Below are 15,425 nucleotides of genomic sequence, written 5' to 3' on the forward strand. Positions count from 1 at the left end.
GTCGGCTTAGTCAGGTGAGTGTTTATTGCATTGTAGATGTAGCACTGCCGTAACACTGTCGATTCCAGCGGTTTTATTAATTTTGTTTGTTTAACGCTGTTTACAATTGCCTTACATACATTTGTAGTCAGGTAACCGTTCATCCCATTGCCTAGCGTCAGCTTAGAAAGTCAGGTAAGTGTTCATTATATTGCATTTCATTGTTTACTGTCGGTTTAGAGAGTCAGGTAAGCATTCTGCATTACATTGTTTACTGTCGGTTTAGAGAGTCAGGTAAGCATTCTGCATTACATTGTCTGCTGTCGGTTTTGAAACATGCAGTCATAAATTTCCTGCACTAAATTATAAAATATCGATTTAGATAGTCGAATAAGATTTATAGATAGTCGAGTAAGACTTTATGTTCATTACGATGATTACATGCCTTCGGCTCAGATGGTCCTGTATTTTTTCTGCACTATTGTTTATTTACGGCTTATTTGTGACAAAGGTTATATGAATACACGTGAGCCTTAATATGGACTTCATCTGCAATTGTCATATGAAAATAAAGTGAAGTGAAGTTTATATAAAGGTCAATTTACGGGTATGAGTTACGGGGGATAAATGACAATTATTCACAATATACGGTGAACAAATAATTTTTAATGAAATATAAACTAATAATAGTGCATTGCTTTTACATTTCACAAAAATTAAATACTGAAATTAAATTATAAGGTATGACTGTTTAACTTATATTTTTTCGGTCTATTGGAAATAACTTCAATGCCCTTGATGCACACTTAAAAATAACCTAAGCGGTTATTTCGTCTGCACCACGTGATTGAGGATATTCCTCATAGATATAAAACAAGTACAATCTTTAAAAATAAGATAGCCGACGCATTAAAATTTTGTTCTTTTTCACTAAGAGTTTCTATATTTCTTTCAATAAAATAGCATATGGCACGCAATTTTTAAGGTTCCGTTAAAGTTTTTTTCGAACGCAATTCCAATTTTCAATAAAGATTTTTCGAACGCCACTAAGTTATCAGTATTTGGCCAATTGGGAATAAGAACTGCGATCAGGTGACTTACGTTTCCATAGAAGAGCGTCATTAAGGTCAAAGTGTAAAAAGCGAAGCTATACCGACTGCGTCGGAAAAATTATAATAGTCATTCCGTAAATACATCGTCTTTACATATTACAGATTTTCCGTATATAAAAAGTTCAAAATAATAATACAATAATTAACTTTTTACATTTGCAAACAATTAAAGGAATAATACAGCACATATTTTTAGGTTTTACAAGCTATCCAAAAACATACAGCGATGATATATATATATAATAATTTTATATTTTTCCGGATAGTTTACATACTACATTGTATTGCATTGTAATGCAGTACTTTGTCGTTACATTTTTCAGATTGTCACAAATAATTACATAAAAATCTCAGTACATTATTTTTACATTTTACAGATGGTACACGTACAGACAATAACAGGTGCTTTCTTTGATAATTTTCCGAGAGCAAATAGACGCCAGACTCAGGTTACATTGGCCATTTGTATCATGGGCTTTTTGCTTGGTCTAGTTTTTGTAACACAGGTAAATGCAGAATTAATTTATCTTTTTTTAAATGTCAGTAATTGTAAATAGTTTATCTTTGTGGACCGAACGAACTTCTAACCCATTAAAAATGGAATAAGTCACCTGGTCGATCTAACAGTTGATGTTTTGAACGAGCTACAACGAATATACAATGGGTAAAGCGCATTCATAACGAAATTTTAGCATACCTACATACCTAGAACGAATTCGAAAGCGAAAACGAAACGTTACTTTTGGGAATGAAGCGACATAACGGAAACAGCAAGACTTTATTCTAATGAAAAGTAAATAAGTAAAGAAAATTGCAGGATCTGCAATCTATTTCGCGAAAAATGTGTTTAAACGAGTTATTTACATGATAATGTGCCCTATTGTTTACTGTTTTAATTTAGATATTTTTTTCCATTATATTTAAGAGATCGTGACTGATAACAAGTTGGGTGTTTGACAAGACCTTACTGTAGATATGTTCTTAATTTGCAGCTTTTGTTTTTGCATTGTAGTAATTGTTGTTATAACTCGACTGCGAGAGTTTTCACTGATACGTTATTTCACTATCTAAAAAAGAATTATAAAGTATATTTCTTCTTTGTTTAAAAAAGAATTAAAAAGTATATTTCTTCTATATTAGACACTTACATGTGTGCATACATCGGTGTTTAAAAATCAGTATCACGATCTTAATTACATGTATCTTACGGTTACACCAAAGAAGGTCATAATGTGTCAACTAGATTTGCCAAGGCATTGAATTGAGCAGTATTTAATTGATCTCCTTGTTTCTTGGGTCCCGCTATATCTTGATTCTCCGACAATAATACTGCTTAATAAGTATATACGTACTTTGATTTTATGCATTTTTCACCTGAATATATTTAATTTAAAAAAAATAGTCTAAGAATAGAACGATAAATCTAAAATAAATCGGCGTTACTAACCGACAGTACAATTTGAATAAAACCAATTAGAAGTTATCATGACTTTGGGATTGGATAGTCAATCTCCGCTTCCAGTTTTACCAACGCTTGTTTTTTTTTGTTTTTTTTTTTTTATGCTTCTCTTTTTGTTTTTGTTAAATATTAAAACTTATTATGTCTTATAATGTCATAAGAGATCTGCAGATAAACATAGTCAAAATGATATTATGCTTGAATTGCCATACTAAACAATAATATAATAACCCGTGTTCTTAGGAGATAATAATTATATAAAATGCACTGTAGTTTCAAAATTAAGGGGGATAGCTCTGTAGATTACACTCAAATACAATAGAATCTATTGGATTTTCAATGTTGATTATCTCCTAAAAGCAGGCAGATTTGAATGAATAATTACACATTTCATAGTATAAACCCATAAAACAACTTAATTACAAATATAAAAATATATAACCTTTTTTAGGGTGTATCGCATTTTCAGATTTTGCACGATTCCTACGGAGTCAGTTACTTAAGTGGAAACTTAAAAAATAACGAATATATATATATACAAAGTGGTGCATTTGATATCGAAATAACGATATTGAAAGTTACCCGTACATTTCTAAATTATTTTTTTACAAAAATATAAACAAACGATTACGTGCTGAAGAACTCAACTTTATGATATCGAGCACCAAATGTACACAACGGGTAGAAACCGTTTTGATAACTTACAGAATGATCGCTTAACGTTTTCTGCGATTCGTTAGCGTCCGTTGTAATTTTTTTTCATGCTTGCACAAAATTTCTTAAAGTTCGAAACGAATGACTACGTTCTTAAGAGAATAAGAATGAAAACAGGCTGTATGAACGAAAGTGATATGGATATTGTCAAAATCCGATCAAACTTGTACGTTCCCTATACGTTCCCTGGATAATTAACAAAATTGCAGTTCGTTTCCAGTTCATGGCCAATTCGTTATAGATCCCATGTGTACAATTCACGACAGAAGATTGCTTCTTTAGTGCGTTTCAAACTCACGATAAACGAATGCTCCTGTTGTGTGTTTTAACCGCACATTCTGAAATATTGCTAAGATTTAAACAATATGACATAAAAGGATAAAACAAAAATAAAATAAGATTTCAATAAAATGTTTCTTAAATAAATGAACGCACCTAGCGTATGATTAATATGTATATAGAATTAAACGCACTTCAGAAAACGTAATATTAGCTGTGATATTGTAACAAATGCATACACGTATAAGGCAAATACTTGTATTAACGCGCTGCTCTAAAGAAACTCCTTTAGTTTAGTTTATGAGGGGATAATGATTGGTGTTTGACATTTGTTTATGGCGTAGTGTTAAACGTTGAATAGTCGCGTTAATAAGTTTGAATTTCGTATCGACTTCAGAGTCTTTTCATGCATAAAAATCATTTCAAAATGAATAATCCATATTTTAGTTTTGTTTTATGTGAAATGACACCTTTATAATAACTAAGTACAACTCTGCCTTAAAACCAGACAAAAGCGAATTATTAGTAATACAGGCATACTTGTTTAAAAAAAAAGATTGAAAATCCTTCGGTAGGCCTAATGGAAACTGTATTTTGATATGACAAATATGTCAAAGAGCCAACAACTTCATCGGGATGAAAAAGTCAGCTCGATGCCACCCGTGGGTCTTCAATGAATGACGAGGAAGCCCTCATACCACAGGGTGCAGTTGGCCCCAATACAACATTATACACAGGTTCAGCGATATAGTTGCCCTCATAGACTCCAGCAGCATAAAGGAAAACTGAAATTGAAAATGTAGACAAACAAAGGCCAGAAATTCCTAACTTGGGCAAGGCTCTAGAGTATGGCAATTGATTTGCAAAAAAAAATTGTTATAACAGCATTTTAGTACAATTTAGTACCTGTGAATGGTACAGTATTTGAATGGTATAAACTTCCCACTTACATCATTTACCATCCCCCTATTACCCTTTTAAAAAATCTCCATCTCCCCATTTTATGAATATACATGTAGAAAAAAACCATTAGAAAGTATTGTTCAATAGTCGTATACTCTTGTGTTTACAACTAAGCTATATTGTATTGAAGAAAATTACACTGATAGTGTCCTATCCCATTCTATATGTAGTATATCGAGGTGTCGTTCAATGGAAGCACACACGCACCGATTGCCCGTGCTAAGTTTGTCCTATATAAACATGCTTGTCGTTCATTTAATGCGTTGATTGTCATTTCAGGGTGGTATATATGTGTTGCAACTGGTAGATTGGTACGTTGCAAGTGTTTCAATAATGGTGCTTGTGTTTCTAGAAATAACAGTTTTGGCTTGGATTTATGGTAAGTACATGTAATTGTTTCCGACTTATACATTATGCATTTTGCATAGGCAGATCCATTCATAAAGTGTGTCATACTCGGGTAATTGTACTGAGTAAACTTGAGACGCCCCCTCTCTTAGGTTATTCATTTCTCGATTATATTGGGTTTGGCATTGTGTTCTGAATAGTTAAATATTGAAGTGAATATTGACTCTTGTTCAGACCAAACATCAACCTAAACTGGCGATAGCTATATTTTTGTATCCTAAAACAGAAAAAAAATACTTAAAAACGGAAATGAATGATTATATATATATTTATGCATTACATTATCATATTTTCTTGAGGTAAAACTTATGGTGCCGCTCTTCTTCACATCTCTGGATCTGAATCCGTCCCTTTATAGTAAGAGTTTTAACAGATAGAAAATTAGAAACATTTTGTTTTTTTAAGGGATAGTCTTTATCATTTTCTCCTCCATTTTTACCATGTAGATACCTGTAATAAAAGTTGCTTTCTCGTGTTACAGCGCTGTCATTCAATCCGTGTTCATTACCATAAAAAAACAACGCCCTAGTTCTATTTAAAATGCACACCAGTGTAATACTACGTTCACTCGTAATCTATGCATTTTCTGATACGTTTTGGATGAAACGCCTTAATAAGAAACCTTTCAGAAAACACTTGCGTGCATACAGTAGTTTTGAAACGTTTGCAAAACGTTTGATATCTCCAAAGCCGTTAGGTTTAGCCAAATTCTTTTAATTGCTGAAATGATCTTTATTGTTAGGCCTACAAATTCTTCATGGATAAAAGTTGTCAGACGACTCCTTGTCTCCTCATGAGAAGTCCTACCTAAGTCTTCTTGAGTAAAAAATGTTGGACAACTTCTTGTTAAATTTATTGCCCTTGAAATGCAAAATTCAACCAGGTGAGCGATTCAAGCTCCTGGGAACCTCTTGTTGCATATCAAAAACGAATGGTTCGAGATGCCTTCACGTTCATTTTTTTAATCGATACAAACAAAACGTGTGTGTTTGAAAACGCATTCCTAAGCGTTTCAGCTGAAACTTTGTCGAATTGGTTGAAGTGTTAACGCCACATCAAAACACATTTTCAAGTATATCAAGAAGACATCTATTTTAATATCGATCTACATGTAGATAAAAATCTAATATCTGGTTAATTTTCGCACAACAAACTTCTTTTTTTAACGTTCATATATATAGTGCTGCACGTCAATTAATATTGTAAACGTATTTCTTTGAGTTTTCAGCACAATTTTGAAAAAGAGAACTTGTTGCGTCATTAACAGGAAAATCGGATATCTAGAGCATGGTCATGTTCTGTCTCCATTTCATATTCCACGAATGTTGTGTGCTGTGTAAAAAAAATATCGGCAAATAAATCGAATGAATGAAAAACACACGGCTGAAAAGCCTGACGTTAGCTCCCCTGTATTCCATGTACATGTTTACATGTATATGAACTTAAAACTTTTTTTTTTATTTACTAAGTATACGGATTATGAACCATAGCTGATATAATGTATGTTAAAAATCATACGCAAAGCTATAATCAATGTATATATATTAGTTTGTATATTGTGTAATTTCATAACACGCATCCATTGTTCTTACGTAAACATTACATCTTTGATTATGTGTAGGTTCATTGTAACTTTTCAGTATACTAAAAAAAGGTACATGTTTGAAAATAAAACTTTACAGGAATCGACAGAATGAGTAGAGACTATGAAATGATGACAGGGGAGCGTTACAGCCGTCTGTGGACAATTATAATAAGGTTCATTACACCGGCTGTTATTATGGTATGATTAGCAACATGTAAGCATGAAATTTGCCGAACGTTTCTCATGGCAGGGGCGAATTCAGCTATATATTGAAAAGGTTACTGTTCCAGAATTAGTAGAGGACGAAGTACTAATAGCAGTATTCAATTCGAAGTGATAGCCTTGGAAATACTGAGAGTCAGATATCGGCCTGAAAGGAAGTTACGTCTTGCGAAACTTTTCATCCGGAGCTAAATATTTTCGAATGTTCTTAACGAACATTTTTTATTGATAGTCTACAACTCGGAGGGTGTTTCTACAAAAACAGAGGACGCTTACCCAACCGGTGCATCTGGTCCATGCTATCAGTTTTCAGTGAAGTCCGAGTTGCTTATTTACTTTAGTTACTTTGTGTGCATTATTTTGGTTAATTTATGTTATTTGTTGTGTATGTCTGTTTCCATGTCTGGTTTTTGTCCGTGGATGACATTCTTTTGATTTTCGATAGAATATGTGTTCCCTTGATTACTATTTAAATAATTACTCAAACTTAGGTACTTTTTTTCGTTTTCGATATGCCATAAGGTCAGTCAGAAAGGTCAAACTACGAACACTAAGCGGTACTTACTAATTCCTTGACTAATTCCACTTCGTCACATTGATGAACAGGGCGATCACTTCTGCCACTTCTTCCTGTCTTTTGCCAACATCTTTACTTCTCAACAAATTTTCCCAATCCCTTTAACTTTAGATGTTAAGTACCTACCCCAAGTGTTTTTGGTCTTTCTCTCTTTCTGTGACCCTGAGGGTTCCGGTCCTAGACTTGACGGGTCACATTGGTGTTTGTTTCTTTTCCATCTGTGCCCAATCCATTTCCACTTTCTTCCCATTATTGTTAGCGTGAAAGGCTCTTGTTTGGTCCTCTGTCGCAAGTTCTTGGTGCTTGTTTTGAATTTAGAAATTTGCTACTTTATTGCTATGATATTTCTTGTTCTATATTAGGATTTGTAAAGGTGAATTCTGGCTAATGCATGATATTTCTTGCCTGAAACCTGCCTGTACATGTACGTCTTTTAGTAGAGGACGAAGTCCTTAAAACGGAATTCGAAAGCTTAGAAATATTGAGAGTCTGATTTCAGTCTTTTCAGGAAGAGTAAAAGAAAGTCTCGCCTTTCGGAGCTGCCCATACAAAGTTCTATATTATAGTATCTTCTTCACTTAAAGGCCTTTGTTATGTGGTCTTCAATAGTTAAAAGAGTTTTTCAGATAATTTTTTTGTTTCCAACATGCCTTTAGAGTAGGCCTTTATAAAAAGTCCAAAATACGAACGTGTACTTCGTAATACCAGTCTTATTAATTAGCAACAAGCAGTGTCAAGAAACGTCAAGAAGTGACAAGTACCATCAAGATGTCTAGAAAAAACGACTAGAGGGGGATATAGTAACAATAAGATTTAAAATATATCGATACATTCAAGTTCGTCCTCTTACAGGTTACACATGCCTCATATAGCCTTATCGACCTCTTTGTTTATTCTCTGTATGATGGCACATTGTCATTAAATCAAAATATTTAAAATACGCTTCCGAACAGAAAAAAAGAAAACAATAATTAAAATATTTTAGGGGAAAAAAATAGATTTCTAAATAGATGTATAATTGAAAAAATAACAATTTAGCTGTGTCCCCCCTTTTCAGGTCTGTTGCTCCTCAGTTTTCTGTTCACCGATTGACTTTCATAACGGATTTCTCGGCTTGGATTACTGATACATGATATGAATTTGTTTGTGACATGAAGAACTCTGCCTGAGAGAGCTCGTCTTCGACCATCTCTTATCTCATGTTTAAGATGAAATTTCGTTGCTGTTGTATTCGTGAATGTCAGCTATTTTATTTTAAATTGTTGGTCTAATTAAACATCGTGGCTTCATTTTCATTCGAAGCATGCATACCCGTATCTATGTTCGACTCCGTTTCAAATTTAGATTCAGTTTGAGGGTCAGTTTCGATTGGAGTGTCGATTTCGACTTGAGAGTCGGTTTCGGCTTGAGAGTCCGTTTCCATTTGAGAGTTAGTTTCAGAGCCCGTGTCGACATCTAGGAGAGATTCAAAATATTCCACTGTACTGATGTTTGGCAGTAAATATTTTGGTATAGCTGAAATAGACAGACCAACTCTAGGATTTTACCCAATCAAAGCTTTATAGGGAAATCGAGCAATTTCGCGATGAAGCGATCGGTTTTGTTTAACTAAATAAATCGGAATCATTCAGACCGAGTTATTGTGTTATTTTCGTTTATCCATGTAGCTGAAATTTCTTTCACGTCTGCGTTCGCCATCTCAACTGGCTCCTGACTCCGAAGATGTCCTTGTCGTCCATGAATAATACGAAAACGAGGCCAAAGTGGTTTCAATTCTGATATAATGTTCGCTGTTAACTCAACGCGGCCATTCAGTTGAAACGTGTTTGAGTACTGATTTGTTAATCTTTTGATTAGTTATTCTTACATCATTAGTTTTAATATTTAGAATTATTTTTTCAATTGGAGGAAACTTTTTTTGAATTAAAATAGTGAACCTTTGTACAAGTTCCAACCAATTTAATGATAAATTTTAAGGTTGTACAAGATGCAATGTACAAAATTAATTGTACAGGTTGCATCTTGTATTTTGTGTCGTGCAAGTTGCAACATATACAATAATGTTGTAAGTTTTGCAACTTATATGAAATGGCAACTTGTACACCATGTAACCCAAATGTTTATAGTACTCTTAGCATTTATAACCAAAATAATTGACTAGTGGAAATACATGTAGCAAAATACACAGTGAGGAATACATCGCTACGTTCCTATTTATCTATATACATATATCGGTGGAACTATTTCAGTAGTCAATTAATGAGGACTAGTTGATAGTCGTGCGTGTAAAATACATGAAGTTCGGCTTCGGATAGAACAAAAGAATTTTCCTCGCATAAGTACATGTAAGGCACGCACAAAAACTGTCCTGCTAGTAAGACAATTGGAGTATTTCGAAAGTTCTATTCAAGATAAAATAATTCTAGGCTGGATCGGACAAGACATGGCCTCTACAAATGTAGATCGGACAAGACATTAACTCATTCCATACATCATCGAGAAAAGAGAAAAAAATGTTCGCTTGTTGCTCGCATTCTGTAAGATTTATGGTAGGTGTAGTGGTAAATGATTCATTCTTAAACAATGGTTCTGAAAGGAAAACTATTTCTGTTGAAAATTTTACACCCCGGCTCACGAATGGCGATGTATTATCTGATAACCTCCGAAAAGTTGCGTGACCGTCCGTCCGTCCGTCTGTCGACGGTAGCTACATGATAACTTGAGAACAATTCAAAACGGATGGACTTTGCACAGGTATTAAGTAAAAAACACAGGTTAAGTTCAGTTTTCAGCAGAATTCAGTTTTCTAGTAAGGCTATTACGAACAGTCCACCTTTTTTATCATTGCGAGGCGGACTATCACTTGATATTACTTTAGTGCCCCTTTTTCGTTTTTCGTGTAGGAAAGAGTTTTACCTATCTATTATCAATAATCAGTCAGATGATTGTTGTGGTTTAAATTACAAAATTATGGACAATATATAAATGCATGCTAAATGAATATCATGTTCAGTGTACATGCCATGTATGGTATATCGTTCCTACAAAAAATGTTGGTACGGCAAATTCCAACAGTTGTACCGACCACTATCTCCAAATTAAAAATGATCTTTGTTTGAATTTCGAACTACTTTTGTTTTTCCTAATAAAGACAACTATAGAAAAGGCCAAATCAAGGATTGGAGTATAAATTTTCTGTCGTTAAGTCCAGAAGTACTTAAAATCTGTACCATAACATTAGGTGAAGTAATAAAACAGCTTTTGATAAATGTATATGAATGCAACAAATTAAGCAGCTACATGTAGAAGTTAAAATGGCCTGGAAAATGGCTACCACGCATTTAAAATCGATTTAATTTATTAAATAGGCCAAATTGTTACCTTTTTCAGTTCGTTTGGTTATTTAGTTTGGTAAAACACACTCCTGTAATATACGGTGATGTTACCTACCCTGGTTGGTCTATCGGTATTGGATGGGTTATCGCTCTTGTTTCGATCTTGCCAGTGCCAGCTTGGATATTGTATACATGCCTTGATGGTGAAGGGTCACTTGTTGAGGTATTATTTTATTATAAGATATTATAATAATGTATTATATTACAATATACAATCTAACCTGTCTGTCTTAACTAATATGCATTTAGGCTTAAATGACGGTGAACTACATGTATGTTTTAAAATGTGTAGACACATGCTTTACTATGGTTTCAGTTGAATAACAAATGCAAGAATAATTTATGCTGGGAGCACGTAATGCTTTTTTATGATAAGTTACATGTTCATTTGTACAGTATATATGTTACATGTAGGAATGTGCATGGCTTATTATGCTTTCGAATAAAATTCCAGTTGTATTCGTAGTAAGTTAAATCTAACTGTCCCCCATAAAGAGCATTGAAAAAAAATGGATTTTTACAAGCAACTTTGAAGTTTCGTACAAAGGGAAATAATTCAACCAGTTTCTGGATGAAGCTAAAGAATGAACTTTAAAAATGAATACGGCCTTCGCTAATGGCAAAAAGCACTATATGTGAAAGACATATCGTCTGGTTATACTTCTTTTGAATTCTAAATGACTTGTGATACAGTAAATAATACATGTGGTTAAATGCAGCGCCTGTTATAGACAAAACATAGTTACAATATTACTAATGCCTTAAAAAGAATGTCTTAACGTCACGTTTATATTAGGAAAACGTAAAAAGCACGTGACGAAAATATTTAAAGATTTTGGGTTGATATTTTAGTGAATAAAATTGCAGGCCTAGTGATACCCATTGTTGACTTATTTAACAAATCTTCAAATATATTGTTCCTGTTGAGTTAGTAAGTTAAACTTAGCCTGTTTTTCACAATTCGATACATTCTGCACTTTTTGTGTATCGTGCTTTATTAGCTCACCTAACCGAAAGGCCACGTGAGCTATCGCCATCACTATGTGTCCGTCGTCCGCAAACTTTCTCAATCTCCTCTGAAACTACTCAATAGTTTGTAACCAAACTTTGCATGAGTGTTCCTTATAGTGATTTTAACAATCCTTGTGTGGGGAGTTTTGATTTGGCTAAAAACATGACCGCCGTTACTGAAAATAGACTATGGGGTTAAATTATAGAATTATGCAAATAACTAAAAAAAAAATAGTTGAGTTTTATTAGCTAAATTCTGGTAGGGAAAAAATGTTCAGCATGATGGGATGGACCTATGCCAAAATTTTCAGAAAGATCCGTCGACGAATTAATGAGTTACGGGTCCTGAAATGGATTTTTCCCCGAAATTATATTTCCAACTTTGAAAATCTTCGCCTCTGAAACTACTGGATAAATTTAAACAAAACTTTGCATGAATATTATGTATAATATGTGAAGCAATCTATGCGTTTGGATTTTTGATCTTGTGAAAAACATGGCCACTTTTTCTATAAAAAATATAGACCATAGAAGTCAAGTTGAAGAATTATGCAAATAACTGAAAAATAGTTGGGTTTAGCTAAAATCTGACAGGAGTCAAAATTGTACTTGAATGCCAAAATTTTCAGAAAGATCCGTTGACAAATGTGACTTATGGGTCCTGAAATTGATTTTTTTTCAATCTCCTCTTAGACAATTTGTAAGACGAATTGAAACAAAACATTGCATGAATATTTCTTAGAATATCCTTAACAATTTTTTATCTGTCGAAAACATGGCCACCACTAATAAAAATTGGAGACTTGTTGAAATTATTTGAAAACCAAAGGAGGGGAATTGATCAACATGATGAGACAGACCTATGCTCAATGTTGGAGTTATTGCCCTTGAAGATAAAAAAATGACAAACAAATAAAGATTTAGTTTGTAATATGAAAACCGGGTGGATAACTAATATGCTCTGTTTCATGTGTTTTGATTAAATATTTTTGAGACAGCCGGGAAGTTTCTCTTACTTGTAAGGTTTCAAAAAAGAATAATCAATGGTATTTTTAGCTTCCTGGATAATTCATATTTTTACTTACTCTTTATACATTACGAACGGAAACTTATTTCTTATATTATTTTGAAGAAATCCAACGTCATGCACAGAGTTGGGGGTGTTACGCGTCGATTAAATCATGCAACTTGTTCACAAATCCAAATCGAGTGATGGGCATTTATGTGGTTAATGTAATGAAATTTTTAAAATTCATATAAAATATTAAATATCCACAAGAGAAGAGCTACAAATCTATAGAATGCAATTGTGTCAGGCTTTTCTGGCCTACCTTCACGTCAGCTACTTGTACATAGACGTCATAACTTAGAAACGTTCGGAACGTTTTGGACTTATCGAATGAAAAAATAGATAATTCTACTGAAGTGTTTCTAAAAATAGGAAAGCTATTTTCGGATCCCTCATTAGACGGTTTGAGAAATTAATATGTTTTTGTAATTATCAAGTTCAAAATTATAGTCAATATCATTTATTAATGAATAGGGAGTTGGGAATTTTCAACAATAAAATAGAATTTAAAGAGTTGTAGGCCTAGAAAATGTTAACTTAATTTACACCTTTTCTAATTAATTAACCAGAGAAAAAAATACAATAAGCAGAGCATTTTACTGGTGTGATTTCTCCATATTTATCATAGACAAAAGAAAAAATACACAATAATCAAGTAGGATAATTCCATATTATTTTTGTTTATAATACAATACAAAAATGGATTTGTCGTATTCAATGACGATTTTTTAATATTAGAAAATCATTTTGTAATATCAAAAAATGTCACTGATTTTCTAATATTACAAATTCATTTTCTAATACTACAAATTCATTTTCTAATATTACAAATTCAATTTGTAATATTACAAATTCATTTTGTAATATTACAAAATGTATGATATTTTATAATATTACTAAATTAGGAATTTGTAATATTAGAAAATGAATTTTTAATATTAGAAAATAAGTGTTTTCTAATATTAAAAATGATTTTTTTATTATTACAAATTCATTTTCTAATATTACAAATTATATTTCTAATATCACAAAACACTTTTTTAATATTAAAAATTCAATTGAATTTCTAACATTAAAAAACGATTTTTTTAATATAAGAAATTGATTTTCTAATATTAGAAAGTGGATTTGTCGTATTCAGTTACGATCTTTAATATTAGAAAATCGTTTTGTAATATTAAAAAATGTGACTGATTTTCTAATATAACAAATTCATTTTTTAATATTACAAATTCAATTTGTAATATTACAAAATATGTGATATTTTATAATATTACTAAATCAGGAATTTGTAATATCAGAAAATGAATTTTTAATATTACAAATTGAATTTCTAATAATATTTTTTTTCTTATATTAAAAAAATGATTTTGTATTATTTGAAATTCATTTTCTAATACCACAAAATATTGATTTTTGTCCACTTTGGCTTGCCATAAGTAAGTCGATGAATCCGGCAAAATTTTGTTTACAGTAGATTCGGAATATATAATATATTAGAAACAAATACAATAATGCATAATAATTTACTTTATAAACGAAAAATACTTTCAACTAAACTACACCAGTATCTCTCCTGTCTCATCATCAGCCGGTAATGGCGTCCAGGACTAGGGTCAAAACAAATGTCTATTTTTGTTACATGGGGATCGATTGACAGTTTTATTTAGATATCATTTGAAAGGGAAATGTCCAAAGATAACATCATTGGTCAAGTCTTTCACAAATAACCAATAGGATGCGATTGCGTCGGATATTCATAGGCCTTGGGAATTCCCGCCATATTGAAAACAAAGCAATTCTCTGAATTCAACATCAATATTTTAATTAACGACAAATTTTGTTTTCACATGGAAAATCTATTTCCTTTCACTTTTTTCCCTTTATATTCACGGATCAACTAAATTTAATCAAATTAACACGATTTTCTCGAAGTACCCGATGTAAACAACCGTATGTAATGCTCAACGATTATCACGCCCTCTGGTGGAATTTTCATTTCCTCCCCTTGGACATAACGTACATAATTGGTCACTGGCTTCCCGGCTGTGATAATATAACGGTAAGGTTAAGAGTCCAGCTTTAGACAGCTATAAAGACTATTGTGACCAGGTGAGCGATTCAGGGTCATTTGAGCCCCTAGTTTACAATAAAAACTCTGTTAAAGTTTACCAATTATTCATTTAATAACTGATAAAGATTACTGAACAGTTTCACGAACACTTTCTGTATAAACGTCACAATCCTGGCAATTTTTAATTAGTGGATTATCATAAAACGTAACTGGTAAAACGTACATTAGATCAAATTTGAAATAAAAAGGCAGAACGATGATGTATGAGTAATAAATTCCAGTATAAAGAATTGGGTAAATCTAAGACAGGCTTGAGTAAAAAAAGACAATTAAAAAATTATAACCCCCCCAAAAAAAATAATAAATAAATAAAAAAATAAGTAAATCCAAAACATAAAATTTGTTCCTAGCCACCCCTAGATATCAAATGGGTGCTCTAGATTGGAAAATAAATCACACTTTAAACAATGAACACAAGATGAGCATATAAAGGAATAAATCTAAACTATTGATAATTAAAGTCGAACTGTGTTATAAAATTATGCTTTTCTGTTAAACCAAAGATGAGACGATACAAT

General features: G+C 32.4%; 1 protein-coding gene across 2 annotated transcripts in view; it reads left to right on the forward strand.

Moving 5' to 3' along the window:
• LOC148601131 (sodium- and chloride-dependent glycine transporter 2-like) overlaps positions 1 to 15,425 on the forward strand; it is a 47,447-nt gene that overhangs the window by 30,526 nt on the left and 1,496 nt on the right. For both annotated transcript variants that reach the window (XM_088556010.1, XM_088556009.1), the window contains exons 10-13: positions 1,469 to 1,597; positions 4,786 to 4,885; positions 6,597 to 6,697; positions 10,689 to 10,856. In XM_088556010.1, the coding sequence (XP_088412136.1) occupies positions 1,469 to 1,597; positions 4,786 to 4,885; positions 6,597 to 6,697; positions 10,689 to 10,856 (498 nt within the window). The remainder of the gene's footprint in view (positions 1 to 1,468; positions 1,598 to 4,785; positions 4,886 to 6,596; positions 6,698 to 10,688; positions 10,857 to 15,425) is intronic.

This window comes from Perna viridis, chromosome 12 (assembly GCF_037379345.1).
Source record: "Perna viridis isolate PV_CMFRI_1.1 ecotype Kerala chromosome 12, ASM3737934v1, whole genome shotgun sequence".
Lineage (NCBI taxonomy): Eukaryota > Metazoa > Mollusca > Bivalvia > Mytilida > Mytilidae > Perna > Perna viridis.